This window comes from Oncorhynchus gorbuscha, unplaced genomic scaffold, assembly GCF_021184085.1.
Source record: "Oncorhynchus gorbuscha isolate QuinsamMale2020 ecotype Even-year unplaced genomic scaffold, OgorEven_v1.0 Un_scaffold_2031, whole genome shotgun sequence".
In the NCBI taxonomy this organism is placed as follows: Eukaryota; Metazoa; Chordata; class Actinopteri; order Salmoniformes; family Salmonidae; genus Oncorhynchus; species Oncorhynchus gorbuscha.
The window spans coordinates 73,061-89,531 of NW_025746643.1; the positions used below are offsets into that span (position 1 = coordinate 73,061).

At 44.7% G+C, this 16,471-nt stretch overlaps 2 protein-coding genes across 2 annotated transcripts in view; both read left to right on the forward strand.

Annotated features, from left to right (window-relative positions):
- The window catches only part of LOC124024841 (ras-related protein Rab-6B-like), a gene marked incomplete at its 5' end in the record, with an annotated part of 68,379 nt that extends 57,601 nt beyond the window's left edge, over nt 1-10,778 (forward strand). The window contains one exon of the mRNA XM_046338609.1: nt 10,247-10,778. Coding sequence (XP_046194565.1) covers nt 10,247-10,311 — 65 coding nt within the window. The remainder of the gene's footprint in view (nt 1-10,246) is intronic.
- Nucleotides 10,779-11,443: 665 nt separating this feature from the next.
- On the forward strand, nt 11,444-13,158 carry LOC124024842. Its single transcript, XM_046338610.1, has 3 exons — nt 11,444-11,452; nt 11,827-12,632; nt 12,900-13,158. Exons 1-3 carry the CDS (start codon nt 11,444-11,446, stop codon nt 13,072-13,074), a joined length of 990 nt encoding a protein of 329 aa, XP_046194566.1. The 3' UTR covers nt 13,075-13,158.
- The last annotated feature ends 3,313 nt before the right edge of the window (nt 13,159-16,471 follow it).

Here is a 16,471-nt window from a genome sequence, read left to right on the forward strand (position 1 = left end):
CGATGCAGAGCAGCAGAGTGGAGAGGAGAGAGGAAAGACGATGAGGATGGTCTCGATGCAGAGCAACAGAGTGGAGAGGAGAGAGGATGAGGATGGTCTCGATGCAGAGCAGCAGAGAGGAGAGAGGAGAGACTATGAGGATGGTCTCGATGCAGAGCAGCAGAGTGGAGAGGAGAGACGATGAGGATGGTCTCAATGCAGAGCAGCAGAGTGGAGAGAAGAGACGATGAGGATGGTCTCGATGCAGAGCAACAGAGTGGAGAGGAGAGACGATGAGGATGGTCTCGATGCAGAGCAGCAGAGTGGAGAGGAGAGACGATGAGGATGGTCTCGATGCAGAGCAGCAGAGTGGAGAGACGATGAGGATGGTCTCGATGCAGAGCAGGATTCTGACAGAGATAGGGTCGTACATATTAATAGGAATCAGTACAACAGCCTGGCATCTATCTCCTCTGTGTCCCAAAAGGCCCCTGATTCCCTATATAGTGCACTACTTTAGACCAGAACCTATTCCATATATAGTGCACTACTTTTGACTAAAGGCAAGGGCTCTGAGGTAAAGTAGTGCACTATATAGGGAATAGGGTGGATTTTATTTGGTGTAGACCTTACAGTGAAACTCCAACAATGCAGTTTTCAGAAAAATCCCTGAAAAAGAAATACAAGTAAAAATAGCAGCAATAAAAATTACAATAACGAGGCTATATACAGGGTATTACGGTACAGAGTCAATGTGGAGGCTATATACAGGGTATTACGGTACAGAGTCAATGTGGAGGCTATATACAGGTTATTACGGTACAGAGTCAATGTGGAGGCTATATTCAGGTTATTACGGTACAGAGTCAGTGTGGAGGCTATATACAGGTTATTACGGTACAGAGTCAATGTGGAGGCTATATTCAGGTTATTACGGTACAGAGTCGATGTGGAGGCTATATACAGGGTATTACGGTACAGAGTCAATGTGGAGGCTATATACAGGGTATTACGGTACAGAGTCAATGTGGAGGCTATATACAGGGTATTACGGTACAGAGTCAGTGTGGAGGCTATATACAGGGTATTACGGTACAGAGACAATGTGGAGGCTATATACAGGGTATTACGGTACAGAGTCGTTGTGGAGGCTATATACAGGGTATTACGGTACAGAGTCGATGTGGAGGCTATATACAGGGTATTACGGTACAGAGTCGATGTGGAGGCTATATACAGGGTATTACGGTACAGAGTCGATGTGGAGGCTATATACAGGGTATTACGGTACAGAGTCAATGTGGAGGCTATATACAGGGTATTACGGTACAGAGTCAATGTGGAGGCTATATACAGGGTATTACGGTACAGAGTCAATGTGGAGGCTATATACAGGGTATTACGGTACAGAGTCAATGTGGAGGCTATATACAGGGTATTACGGTACAGAGTCAATGTGGAGGCTATATACAGGGTATTACAGTACAGAGTCATTGTGGAGGCTATATACAGGGTATTACGGTACAGAGTCAATGTGGAGGCTATATCCAGGGTATTACGGTACAGAGTCAATGTGGAGGCTGTATACAGGGTGTTACGGTACAGAGTCAAAATGGAGGCTGTACACAGGGTATTATAGTACAGAGTCAACGTGGAGGCTATATACAGGGTATTACTGTACAGAGTCAATGTGGAGGCTATGTACAGGGTGTTACGGTACAGAGTCAACGTGGAGGCTATATACAGGGTATTACAGTACAGAGTCAATGTGGAGGCTATATACAGGGTGTTACGGTACAGAGTCAATGTGGAGGCTTTATACAGGGTATTACGGTACGGAGTCAATGTGGAGACTATATACAGGGTGTTACGGTACAGAGTCAATGTGGAGGCTATATACAGGGTATTACGCTACAGAGTCAATGTGGAGGCTATATAAGGTATTACGGAACAGAGTCAATGTGGAGGCTATATACAGGGTATTACGGTACAGAGTCAATGTGGAGGCTATATACAGGGTGTTACGGTACAGAGTCAATATGGAGGCTATATACAGGGTATTACGCTACAGAGTCAATGTGGAGGCTATATAAGGTATTACGGAACAGAGTCAATGTGGAGGCTATATACAGGGTATTACGGTACAGAGTCAATGTGGAGGCTATATACAGGGTATTAAGGTACAGAGTCAATGTGTAGGCTATATACAGGGTATTACGGTACAGAGTCAATGTGGAGGCTATATACAGGGTATTACGGTACAGAGTCAATGTGGAGGCTATATACAGGGTATTATGGTACAATGTGGAGGCTATATACAGGGTATTACGGTACAATGTGGTGCTCCGGTACCGCTTGCCGTGCGGTAGCAGAGAGACCAGTCTATGACTATGAATTTTTAGGTCCTTCCTCTGACACCACCTGGTGTAGAGGTCCTGGATGGCGTGAAGCTTGGCCCCAGTGATGTACTGGGCCGTACGCACTACCCTCTGTAGTGCCTTGCGGTCGGAGGCAGAGCAGTTGCCATACCAGGCAGTGATGCAACCGGTCAGGATACTCTCGATGGTGCAGCTGTAGAACGTTTTGAGGATGTGAGGACCCTATGCCGAATCTTTTCCATCTCCTACGGGGGGATAGGTTTTGTCGTGCCCTCTTCACGACTGTCTTGGTGTGCTTGGACCATGTTAGACCATGTTGAATTCGTGATCAATGAATTTAAAACATTTTTATATTCCATGTCCTCCATTTAACCCATGTTTTTTTAATATAACAGACTGGGCTGCTGGCTGAGAAAACATGTGTGACTCCAGACAGTCAGTGGAACGTCAACATCAAAACACCTCACCCCCTTTTCTGTGTGTAAATACTTCTATGACATTGCCGGTATAAGCTACTGCAGCCGGTCTCATTGGTAAACACATGCAGAGGCTAATCTGGAGTCTACTGATGAGTCCAAAGCAGAGCACCTCAAAGCCCTCAGTCACCTTTTAATATCCTCCTGCCCTGATAACACAATACATAATGGAAAGCATGACTTTCTAGTTTCTACCCCCTCTATAATAATGACTTCATACCCCCTCTATAATCATGACTTCATACCCCCTCTATAATAATGACTTCATACCCCATCTATAAGCATGACTTCATACCCCCTCTATAATAATGACTTCATACCCTATCTATAAGCATGACTTCATACCCCCTCTATAATCATGACTTCATACCCCATCTATAAGCCCTCCTTCATCAGGACTTTAAACCCCCTCTACCCCTCCATCATCAGGACTTAAACCCCCTCTACCCCTCCATCATCAGGACTGTATACCCCCTCTATAATCATGACTTTATACCCCCTCCATCATCAGGACTTTAAACCCCCTCTCCCCCTCCATCATCAGGACTTTAAACCCCCTCTCCATACTTTAAACCCCCTCTACCCCTCCATCATCAGGACTTTAAACCCCTCTACCCCTCCATCATCAGGACTTTAAACCCCCTCTACCCCTCCATCATCAGGACTTTAAACCCCTCTACCCCTCCATCATCAGGACTTTAAACCCCCTCTACCCCTCCATCATCAGGACTTAAACCCCCTCTAATCAGGACTTTAAACCCCCTCTACTCCTCCATCATCAGGACTTAAACCCCCTCTAATCAGGACTTTAAACCCCTCTAATCATGACTTTAAACCCCTCCATCATCAGGACTTTAAACCCCTCCATCATCAGGACTTTAAACCCCCTCTACCCCTCCATCATCAGGACTTTAAACCCCCTCTACCCCTCCATCATCAGGACTTTAAACCCCCTCTACCCCGCCATCATCAGGACTTTAAACCCCTCTACCCCTCCATCATCAGGACTTTAAACCCCCTCTACCCCTCCATCATCAGGACTTAAACCCCCTCTAATCAGGACTTTAAACCCCCTCTACTCCTCCATCATCAGGACTTAAACCCCCTCTAATCAGGACTTTAAACCCCCTCTAATCATGACTTTAAACCCCTCCATCATCAGGACTTTAAACCCCCTCTACCCCTCCATCATCAGGACTTTAAACCCCCTCTACCCCTCCATCATCAGGACTTTAAACCCCCTCTACCCCTCCATCATCAGGACTTAAACCCCCTCTAATCAGGACTTTAAACCCCCTCTACCCCTCCATCATCAGGACTTTAAACCCCCTCTACCCCTCCATCATCAGGACTTTAAACCCCCTCTACCCCTCCATCATCAGGACTTTAAACCCCCTCTACCCCGCCATCATCAGGACTTTAAACCCCTCTACCCCTCCATCATCAGGACTTTAAACCCCCTCTACCCCTCCATCATCAGGACTTAAACCCCCTCTAATCAGGACTTTAAACCCCCTCTACTCCTCCATCATCAGGACTTTAAACTCCCTCTACCCCTCCATCATCAGGACTTAAACCCCTCTACCCCTCCATCATCAGGACTTTAAACCCCCTCTACCCCTCCATCATCAGGACTTTAAACCCCCTCTACCCCTCCATCATCAGGACTTTAAACCCCTCTACCCCTCCATCATCAGGACTTTAAACCCCCTCTACCCCTCCATCATCAGGACTTTAAACCCCCTCTACCCCTCCATCATCAGGACTTTAAACCCCTTCTACCCCTCCATCATCAGGACTTTAAACCCCCTCTACCCCTCCATCATCAGGACTTTAAACCCCCTCTACCCCTCCATCATCAGGACCATCCAGCCGGTGGCAGATCTGACTGCTTACTGAATCTGACCTTCGCACCGATCTGCTTCACAAACTGATGTTCTGCTTCTCTACCATAGCTCTGCCCATAGTTAATGTTGTTGTTACTGGTCAAGTGTGTGAGCAGTTCGTGGGGAGAGCTAGGTGGCTAATTACCCACAACAGAATGGTTAACATGACTTCCTGGTTCTATACCTCCTCATCTGAATGCTCACAACAGAATGGTTAACATGACTTCCTGGTTCTATACCTCCTCATCTGAATGCCCACAACAGAATGGTTAACATGACTTCCTGGTTCTATACCTCCTCATCTGAATGCTCACAACAGAATGGTGAACATGACTTCCTGGTTCTATACCTCCTCATCTGAATGCCCACAACAGAATGATTAACATGACTTCCTGGTTCTATACCTCCTCATCTGAATGCCCACAACAGAATGGTTAACATGACTTCCTGGTTCTATACCTCCTCATCTGAATGCCCACAACAGAATGGTTAACATGACTTCCTGGTCCTCTACCTCCTCATCTGAATGGCCACAACAGAATGGTGAACATGACTTCCTGGTTCTATACCTCCTCATCTGAATGCCCACAACAGAATGGTTAACATGACTTCCTGGTTCTATACCTCCTCATCTGAATGCCCACAACAGAATGGTTAACATGACTTCCTGGTTCTATACCTCCTCATCTGAATGGCCACAACAGAATGGTGAACATGACTTCCTGGTTCTATACCTCCTCATCTGAATGCCCACAACAGAATGGTGAACATGACTTCCTGGTTCTATACCTCCTCATCTGAATGGCCACAACAGAATGGTGAACATGACTTCCTGGTTCTATACCTCCTCATCTGAATGGCCACAACAGAATGGTGAACATGACTTCCTGGTTCTATACCTCCTCATCTGAATGCCCACAACAGAATGGTTAACATGACTTCCTGGTTCTATACCTCCTCATCTGAATGGCCACAACAGAATGGTGAACATGACTTCCTGGTTCTATACCTCCTCATCTGAATGCCCACAACAGAATGGTTAACATGACTTCCTGGTTCTATACCTCCTCATCTGAATGCCCACAACAGAATGGTGAACATGACTGTCTGTGTGACTAGTCATCCCTCCTCATCTGAAGTTGATAGGCCTTCTCTGGAACAGACTTCCCTAAACCAGACTGCTGGTGCAGTCACCAGGGGCCACAGGGCTCCTTTGCAATGGTAGTATGTGTCATTGGGATGGGGGATTCTGATTGGCCGATCCTCTGGCAATGTCCAGGCATATGTCATGTTAGCAGGACGTCCTTCAGATGACATTTAACAGGACTCAATGACACACCAGACACACAACACGTGAACACACACATACACCAACGACACGCACATGCGCACACAACACGTGAACACAAATGACAAGCACATGCACACACAACACGTGAACACACAGGCACAACAGCTGAACACAGACACCAGAGGTGCCATGGAAACCGCCCTGCCATGGCCTCCAAGGAGCGTGTCATTTGGGTGTGTGTATAACCTGCCGTGGGGACGAGGCTCGATCCCAAATAGAATCCTATTGTCTTTACCGGACCCCTTATCACAAGGTAGCGCGCTATCCACTATAGAGAATAGGAGGCCATTGGGGACGCAGGTCGGAGAGACAGGAGAATGATGTCATATATCAGACATGGGGGGGGGGTGGCTGTGAGCTCATTTAATGGAGAGATGAAATACAACCAATGGGCTTTAGAAGTCCAGTTTCTTCTCCATCTTCTTTAGTCTTTAGCTAATATATACTAGGGGAAAGAGATCCTGTCTGTAAAAAATGTCTCTAAGCTGTGTGATTTACTCCGTTACACTAATGGCTGTAAACAAGATGGAAGCAGGCAAATCTTTACCGCATTGATTTTAAACTCACTTAAAAAAATATATATTTTCAAAAAAGGGCTCTATCAAGAGTTACAGCGTGATTTGAAATGTTTTTTTAAAAGGGCTCTATCAAGAGTTACAGCGTGATTTGAAATGTTTTTAAAACGGGCTCTATCAAGAGTTACAGCGTGATTTGAAATGTTTTTAAAAAAGGGCTCTATCAAGAGTTACAGCGTGATTTGAAATGTTTTTTAAAAAGGGCTCTATCAAGAGTTACAGCGTGATTTGAAATGTTTTTAAAACGGGCTCTATCAAGAGTTACAGCGTGATTTGAAATGTTTTAAAACGGGCTCTATCAAGAGTTACAGCGTGATTTGAAATGTTTTTTAAAAAGGGCTCTATCAAGAGTTACAGCGTGATTTGAAATGTTTAAAAGTAGTAGCTGTGGTCCTTCTGTAGCTCAGTTGGTAGAGCATGGCGCTTGTAACGCCAGGGTAGTGGGTTCGATTCCCGGGACCACCCATACGTAGAATGTATGCACACATGACTGTAAGTCGCTTTGGATAAAAGCGTCTGCTAAATGGCATATTATTATTTTTATTTTGTAGGAGCTCTGTGTTCCACAGGAGGACAGTGTGTTGGAGGGTTCATACATGGATCGCCCTTATGCGCTGCTGCCTTGAGATGGTACATAGTAGTAGTAGATGTTTGAGCAACAGCACCACCTAGTGCCATAGAGGTCATACTGCAGACACGTTAGAACAGTACCATGTTATGTCAATAGAGGGCAGTAAAGCTACAGGCGTTTCAGACACACCTTTTGTTAAGTCCCAAATGGCACCCAATTCCCTATATAGTGCACTACTTTAGACCAGAGCCCTATGGCACCCTATTCCCTTTATAGTGCACTACTTTAGACCAGAGCCCTATGGCACCATATTCCCTATATAGTGCACTACTTTAGACCAGAGCCCTAACACCCTATTCCCTATATAGTGCACTACCTTTGGTGGAAAGTAGTGTACTGAAGAAAATCAGGTTACATTTGGGACTTAAACACTGTTATGTTAGATTGTAACACACTGTAACACACTGTAACACACACTGTAACACTAACACACTAACACACTGTAACACACACACTAACACACTGTAACACACACAGTAACACACACAGTAACACACACAGTAACACACACTGTAACACACTAACACACACAGTAACACACACACTAACGCACTGTAACACACACACTAACACACTGTAACACACACACACTAACACACTGTAAACACACACTAACACACTGTAACACACTGTAACACACAGTAACACACACACTAACACGCACAGTAACACACTGTAACACACAGTAACGCACTGTAACACACAGTAACACACTGTAACACACTAACACACACAGCAACACACAGTAACACACTGTAACACAGACACACTAACACACTGTAACACAGACACACTAACACACTGTAACACACACTAACACACACACTAACACACTAACACACACAGCAACACACAGCAACACACAGCAACACAGACACACCAACACACTGTAACACAGACACACTAACACACTGTAACACACACTAACACACACACTAACACACTAACACACACAGCAACACACAGCAACACACAGCAACACAGACACACTAACACACTGTAACACAGACACACTAACACACTGTAACACACACTAACACACTGTAACACACACTAACACACTGTAACACACACTAACACACTAACACACACAGCAACACACAGCAACACACAGCAACACAGACACACTAACACACTGTAACACAGACACACTAACACACTGTAACACAGACACACTAACACACTGTAACACACACTAACACACACACTAACACACTAACACACACAGCAACACACAGCAACACACAGCAACACAGACACACCAACACACTGTAACACAGACACACTAACACACTGTAACACACACTAACACACACACTAACACACTAACACACACAGCAACACACAGCAACACACAGCAACACAGACACACTAACACACTGTAACACAGACACACTAACACACTGTAACACACACTAACACACTGTAACACACACTAACACACTGTAACACACACTAACACACTAACACACACAGCAACACACAGCAACACACAGCAACACAGACACACTAACACACTGTAACACAGACACACTAACACACTGTAACACACACTAACACACTGTAACACAGACACACTAACACACTGTAACACACACTAACACACTGTAACACAGACACACTAACACACTGTAACACACACTAACACACACACTAACACACTAACACACACAGCAACACACAGCAACACACAGCAACACACAGCAACACAGACACACTAACACACTGTAACACAGACACACTAACACACTGTAACACAGACACACTAACACACTGTAACACAGACACACTAACACACTGTAACACACACTAACACACTGTAACACAGACACACTAACACACTGTAACACAGACACACTAACACACTGTAACACAGACACACTAACACACTGTAACACAGACACACTAACACACTGTAACACAGACACACTAACACACTGTAACACACACTAACACACACACTAACACACTAACACACACAGCAACACACAGCAACACACAGCAACACACAGCAACACAGACACACTAACACACTGTAACACAGACACACTAACACACTGTAACACAGACACACTAACACACTGTAACACAGACACACTAACACACTGTAACACACACTAACACACTGTAACACAGACACACTAACACACTGTAACACACACTAACACACTGTAACACAGACACACTAACACACTGTAACACACACTAACACACACACTAACACACTAACACACACAGCAACACACAGCAACACACAGCAACACACAGCAACACAGACACACTAACACACTGTAACACAGACACACTAACACACTGTAACACAGACACACTAACACACTGTAACACAGACACACTAACACACTGTAACACACACTAACACACTGTAACACAGACACACTAACACACTGTAACACACACTAACACACTGTAACACAGACACACTAACACACTGTAACACACACTAACACACACACTAACACACTAACACACACAGCAACACACAGCAACACACAGCAACACACAGCAACACAGACACACTAACACACTGTAACACAGACACACTAACACACTGTAACACAGACACACTAACACACAGCAACACACAGCAACACACAGCAACACAGACACACTAACACACTGTAACACAGACACACTAACACACTGTAACACAGACACACTAACACACTGTAACACACACGTTTTATTCTTGCGTTGTTTTTTATTATTATTGTTTGTATATCATTGTACATTACATTTGTGTGTTTTGTGTTTTTTTTGTGGACCTCTGCAAAAAGCTCATGGGGATTCAGATAAACAAATATTGAATTCCATAAAGTTAGGTTAAGGTTAGGGTCAGTTTCCGATTTTGGCTAGTCGGTTCAAGGGTCAGCTGTGTCTCTATAGTCTGTCCTACTGGTTAACTTGTTTACAAATGTGTTTCCAGAGCTTCCTTAACCATCTTTTCCCCAGTGATTGACATCAAGCTGGACAAACCACAGGAGCCTCCAACCACTGAAGGCGGGTGCTCCTGTTAATCCCAACACCTGATTGGTGCATCTTCATCTCCACCACATGCTTGTTGTGTTGGTTCACCTCCAGTAGAGCTTTCCGATTGGGATTTATCTTAATACTGGTCATCAGTTGGAAACTAGCGTTACATACATTTCAGTTGTAAAATAGTGTACTTTATTAAAGGAATTGCCAAAAAGTCTTAAACATTTACAAAATGATCAACAACAAAAAAAATGAAGCCCTCTCAAACATGTGAACTATACTTTTGTTTATTTTTAAAGTAGAAAGGTAGATAATTTTTTTTTCCTTTTTATATTTTTGTATATTAAAATAAATGCTTTGAAAAGTTGCAGATGACCAAGTTCTCCCCTTGTTTGTATCCCCAATGGCACCCTATTCCCTATGTAGTGCACTACTTTTAGACCAGAGCTCTATGGCACCCTACATTTACATTTACATTTAAGTCATTTAGCAGACGCTCTTATCCAGAGCGACTTACAAATTGGTGCATTCACCTTATGACATCCAGTGGAACAGTCACTTTACAATAGTTCCCTATGTAGTGCACTACTTTTAGACCATAATCCTATGGCACCCTATTCCCTATGTAGTGCACTACTTTTAGACCAGAGCCCTATGGAACCCTATTCCCTATGTAGTGCACTACCTTTAGACCATAATCCTATGGCACCCTATTCCCTATGTAGTGCACTACTTTTAGACCAGAGCCCTATGGCACCCTATTCCCTATGTAGTGCACTACTTTTAGACCAGAGCCCTATAGCACCCTATTCCCTATGTAGTGCACTACTTTTAGACCAGAGCCCTATAGCACCCTATTCCCTATGTAGTGCACTACTTTTAGACCAGAGCCCTATAGCACCCTATTCCCTATGTAGTGCACTACTTTTAGACCAGAGCCCTATGGAACCCTATTCCCTATGTAGTGCACTACTTTTAGACCAGAGCCCTATAGCACCCTATTCCCTATGTAGTGCACTACTTTTAGACCAGAGCCCTATAGCACCCTATTCCCTATGTAGTGCACTACTTTTAGACCAGAGCCCTATAGCACCCTATTCCCTATGTAGTGCACTACTTTTAGACCAGAGCCCTATGGCATAGGGTGTCATTGGGATGGAAGGAACGAGCAGCATGGAACAAGTAATCCAATGGCTCAAAAGAGGGCACACTATTCCCTATGTAGTGACCCCTAGTGCTCCGGTCAAAAGTAGTGCACTATATAGGGAATAGGGTGCCAATTGGGATGCTGTATATCTAACGCATGTTGTTCTTTTTGTTTAGTTTTTTTTAGGTAATATTGTGCTCTCTACTGATGTACACGAGTTTGAATATGTAAATGATCTTTGATCATGTGACTTAATGCACTCTTTGGAAATGTCTTGTTATTTTAGGTGTTTCACAAAATGCTGTCAGTGAAACTGCATTTGTATACTTGAGTTTAGACCATCGTTCATTGTCAAACGTGTGTTCGTTAGTGTGTGTAAATGTACGCTTACTATATTAGGCAACTGTAGATCGCAACCATCCACAGAGGGCAGCTGCCAGGCGGTGTCCTCACTGAGGCCCATGTCCTAGCTGGTTATCACTACTGTAGAGGGCAGTTGCCAGGCGGTGTCCTCACTGAGGCCCATGTCCTAGCTGGTTACCACTACTGTAGAGGGCAGTTGCCAGGCAGTGTCCTCACTGAGGCCCATGTCCTAGCTGGTTATCACTACTGTAGAGGGCAGTTGCCAGGCAGTGTCCTCACTGAGGCCCATGTCCTAGCTGGTTACCACTACTGTAGAGGGCAGCTGCCAGGCGGTGTCCTCACTGAGGCCCATGATCTTAGTGCCACATCACTAGCTGGTTATCACTACTGTAGAGGGCAGTTGCCAGGCGGTGTCCTCACTGAGGCCCATGTCCTAGCTGGTTATCACTACTGTAGAGGGCAGTTGCCAGGCGGTGTCCTCACTGAGGCCCATGTCCTAGCTGGTTATCACTACTGTAGAGGGCAGTTGCCAGGCGGTGTCCTCACTGAGGCCCATGTTCTTAGTGCCACATCACTAGCTGGTTATCACTACTGTAGAGGGCAGTTGCCAGGCAGTGTCCTCACTGAGGCCCATGTCCTAGCTGGTTCCCACTACTGTAGAGGGCAGCTGCCAGGCGGTGTCCTCACTGAGGCCCATGTTCTTAGTGCCACATCACTAGCTGGTTATCACTACTGTAGAGGGCAGTTGCCAGGCAGTGTCCTCACTGAGGCCCATGTCCTAGCTGGTTCCCACTACTGTAGAGGGCAGCTGCCAGGCGGTGTCCTCACTGAGGCCCATGTTCTTAGTGCCACATCACTAGCTGGTTATCACTACTGTAGAGGGCAGTTGCCAGGCGGTGTCCTCACTGAGGCCCATGTCCTAGCTGGTTATCACTACTGTAGAGGGCAGTTGCCAGGCGGTGTCCTCACTGAGGCCCATGTCCTAGCTGGTTATCACTACTGTAGAGGGCAGTTGCCAGGCGATGTCCTCACTGAGGCCCATGTCCTAGCTGGTTATCACTACTGTAGAGGGCAGCTGCCAGGCGGTGTCCTCACTGAGGCCCATGTTCTTAGTGCCACATCACTAGCTGGTTTGTGTTTCTCTTTCGTGTACAGTGTTTTGTTTCACAGGTACTCACTGCCATGCCGCTCCTGTTGCTGCTGCACTGTATCATACTGTGTCATCGTGATTAGGGGTGTGTCCCGAATACCACCGTGCTCCCTATATAGTGCACTACTTTTTACGGCGAGGTAATTCTTACATTTGGATAGTCCATCTACACTAACAATGAAACAATCTACTAACCCTAACCTTAACCCTTATTGTAAACCTAACCCCTACCCTAAACCTTATTGTAAACCTAACCCCTACCCTGACCCTTATTGTAAACCTAACCCTAACCCTAACCCTTATTCTAAACCTAACCCCTACCCTAACCCTTATTCTAAACCTAACCCCTACCCTAACCCTTATTGTAAACCTAACCCCTACCCTAACCCTTATTCTAAACCTAACCCCTACCCTAACCCCTACCCTAACCCTTATTGTAAACCTAACCCCTACCCTGACCCTTATTGTAAACCTAACCCTACCCTAACCCTTATTCTAAACCTAACCCCTACCCTAACCTTTATTGTAAACCTAACCCTTATTGTAAACCTAACCCCTACCCTAACCCACCTAACCCCTACCCTAACCCCTACCCTAACATATATTGTAAACCTAACCCCTACCCTAACCCCTACCCTAACATCTATTGTAAACCTAACCCTTACCCTAACCCCTACACTAACCCTTATTGTAAACCTAACCCCTACCCTAACCCTTATTGTAAACCTAACCCTACCCTAACCCCTACCCTAACATCTATTGTAAACCTAACCCCTACCCTAACCCCTACCCTAACCCTTATTGTAAACCTAACCCCTACCCTAACCCTTATTGTAAACCTAACCCCTACCCTAACCCTTATTGTAAACCTAACCCCTACCCTAACCCTTATTCTAACCCTAACCCCTACCCTAACCCTTATTCTAACCCTAACCCCTACCCTAACCCCTACCCTAACCCTTATTCTAACCCTAACCCCTACCCTAACCCTTATTCTAACCCTAACCCCTACCCTAACCCCTACCCTAACCCTTATTCTAACCCTAACCCCTACCCTAACCCTTATTCTAACCCTAACCCCTACCCTAACCCCTACCCTAACCGTAACCTTAGCAAGCAGTTGCTTATCAACAGTCTGTTGATTGTATGACCATCTAGACAAATAATTTCCATTTATTTGGATAGTCTATGACTATTGTTTCTGTTCTGTATTAAAGCATGCTGTATTAAAGCATCATAACATAGTTCAGACTACCCTTGTCCTAGCCAGTGTGTGTTGTGCTATCATGCCATCTCCCCGTCACTCATTGTCATGCCATTTGACAGCAATGAAGTTGACAAGAGCACAGAGGCCTGTCTGGGACCAGGATACCCTCGTATCTGGTAATGGCGGGAACAGTCACACATCCCTAAAAAACGAAGAAGAAAAATATGAAATTTGCACATGTAGACCTTGCAGGTTCATTATGATGGTCAAACACGTCATTGTAAACTTACGTTCCTCCAAATGACTCAACGACTGCTCCGTTGTCATTCAAATTGGGTCATATGATGTATGACGTGTCCACTCCCAACGATGATTAAAAATTAAAATAAATGGACTTCTATGCCGGCTGTGTTTAAAAGGTTACTACTACCGAAACAATCGGGTCTTGTTTTCAGAACCAGGACGACGTGGTGTACTGCTATTGTGGTTAACCAGTGATCAGAACACTACTTTTATTTTGAAAAATGTTCACTTTTATTTTGAAATGTATTTTTCGTGTGAGACACTTCTTAAAGAAGATGTATGTGTTTGGCAGGTAGTGGAAAATCTAGTCTTGTTGTCTGACAAAAACACTGTAAACATGAGTACAAATGACCATAATCTTCATAACGTTTGGAGTGTACGGTGTCTTGACGGTTAGTGTAGAGTTAAACATTTGTGAATATGTTCCTCACCCGTCTCCCCCTAAAAAAAAAGAGAGAAGCACTACCCTTGTGAATACTGGTAAAATATTCCATCCTGACCCACCTAAATGAGCCAAATACTAGTCCAAGTTGGAGCCAAGTGAGCTAGCATCAGAACGTACCTCCAATAGCTGGAGAAACCGCTCTCCATAGTGGGCTTACTAATGCACAGTAAGACACCGCTGAACCCCTGGTGTCAGAAGAGAGTCCCAGGGAGAAAAGAAGACAAAACAAAACACTCAAAGTGAGAACTTCAAGGTAGTTATTGATTCTTCCACAACCCTTTGTGATGTCACCCGAGTAGGGATGAAATAGGTGTCAAGACTATTCTAGAATCATATAAAATAAAAACTCATCTTCAGGCCTGGGGGGGTCACAGAACTTAACGTTTACAATGTTGATACCGTGAAGAGAACAAGAGAACTCAGACATATATTAGGATACCTAATAAAGACCGACCCCCCCCCCCCCGATAGAAGATTATTATTCATGCCCACTGCTGAAACATAACCCCTGCACCAAAACAAACACAGTGAGGGGATTTAGACACCGTAGTCCAACCTTTACTTATCCTACTGTTTCACTCAATGTATTATCGCCCTGGTGCCTAGGAATGTCTTGCTCTCAATGTACTGCCTCATTTCGTGGGGTGTGGGGGGGGGGGGTATTTATTTATTCATTCATTGATTGACCGATTCATTAATTGATTAATTACAATATACACTTGTTCGTATTTATTTTCCTCGTACAGCACCCTCCTATCCACTTTATTAGGACTAGAGACAGTGTGTTTGCCCCCTCCCTGACCTGGGAACAGTACCCTCCTATCCACTTTATTAGGACTAGAGACAGTGTGTTTGCCCCCTCCCTGACCTGGGTACAGTACCCTCCTATCCACTTTATTAGGACTAGAGACAGTGTGTTTGCCCCCTCCCTGACCTGGGAACAGTACCCTCCTATCCACTTTATTAGGACTAGAGACAGTGTGTTTGCCCCCTCCCTGACCTGGGTACAGTACCCTCCTATCCACTTTATTAGGACTAGAGACAGTGTGTTTGCCCCCTCCCTGACCTGGGAACAGTACCCTCCTATCCACTTTATTAGGACTAGAGACAGTGTGTTTGCCCCCTCCCTGACCTGGGTACAGCACCCTCCTATCCACTTTATTAGGACTAGAGACAGTGTGTTTGCCCCCTCCCTGACCTGGGAACAGTACCCTCCTATCCACTTTATTAGGACTAGAGACAGTGTGTTTGCCCCATCCCTGACCTGGGAACAGTACCCTCCTATCCACTTTATTAGGACTAGAGACAGTGTCAAGATCCTGAGATTGAACAATGGTTTACTGTTGATTGAACAATGGTTTACGGTTGATTGATTGAACAATGGTTTACTGTTGATTGAACAATGGTTTATGGTTGATTGAACAATGGTTTACTGTTGATTGATTGAACAATGGTTTACTGTTGATTGATTGAACAATGGTTTACTGTTGATTGATTGAACAATGGTTTACTGTTGATTGATGGAACAATGGTTTACTGTTGATTGATTGAACAATAGTTTACTGTTGATTGATTGAACAATAGTT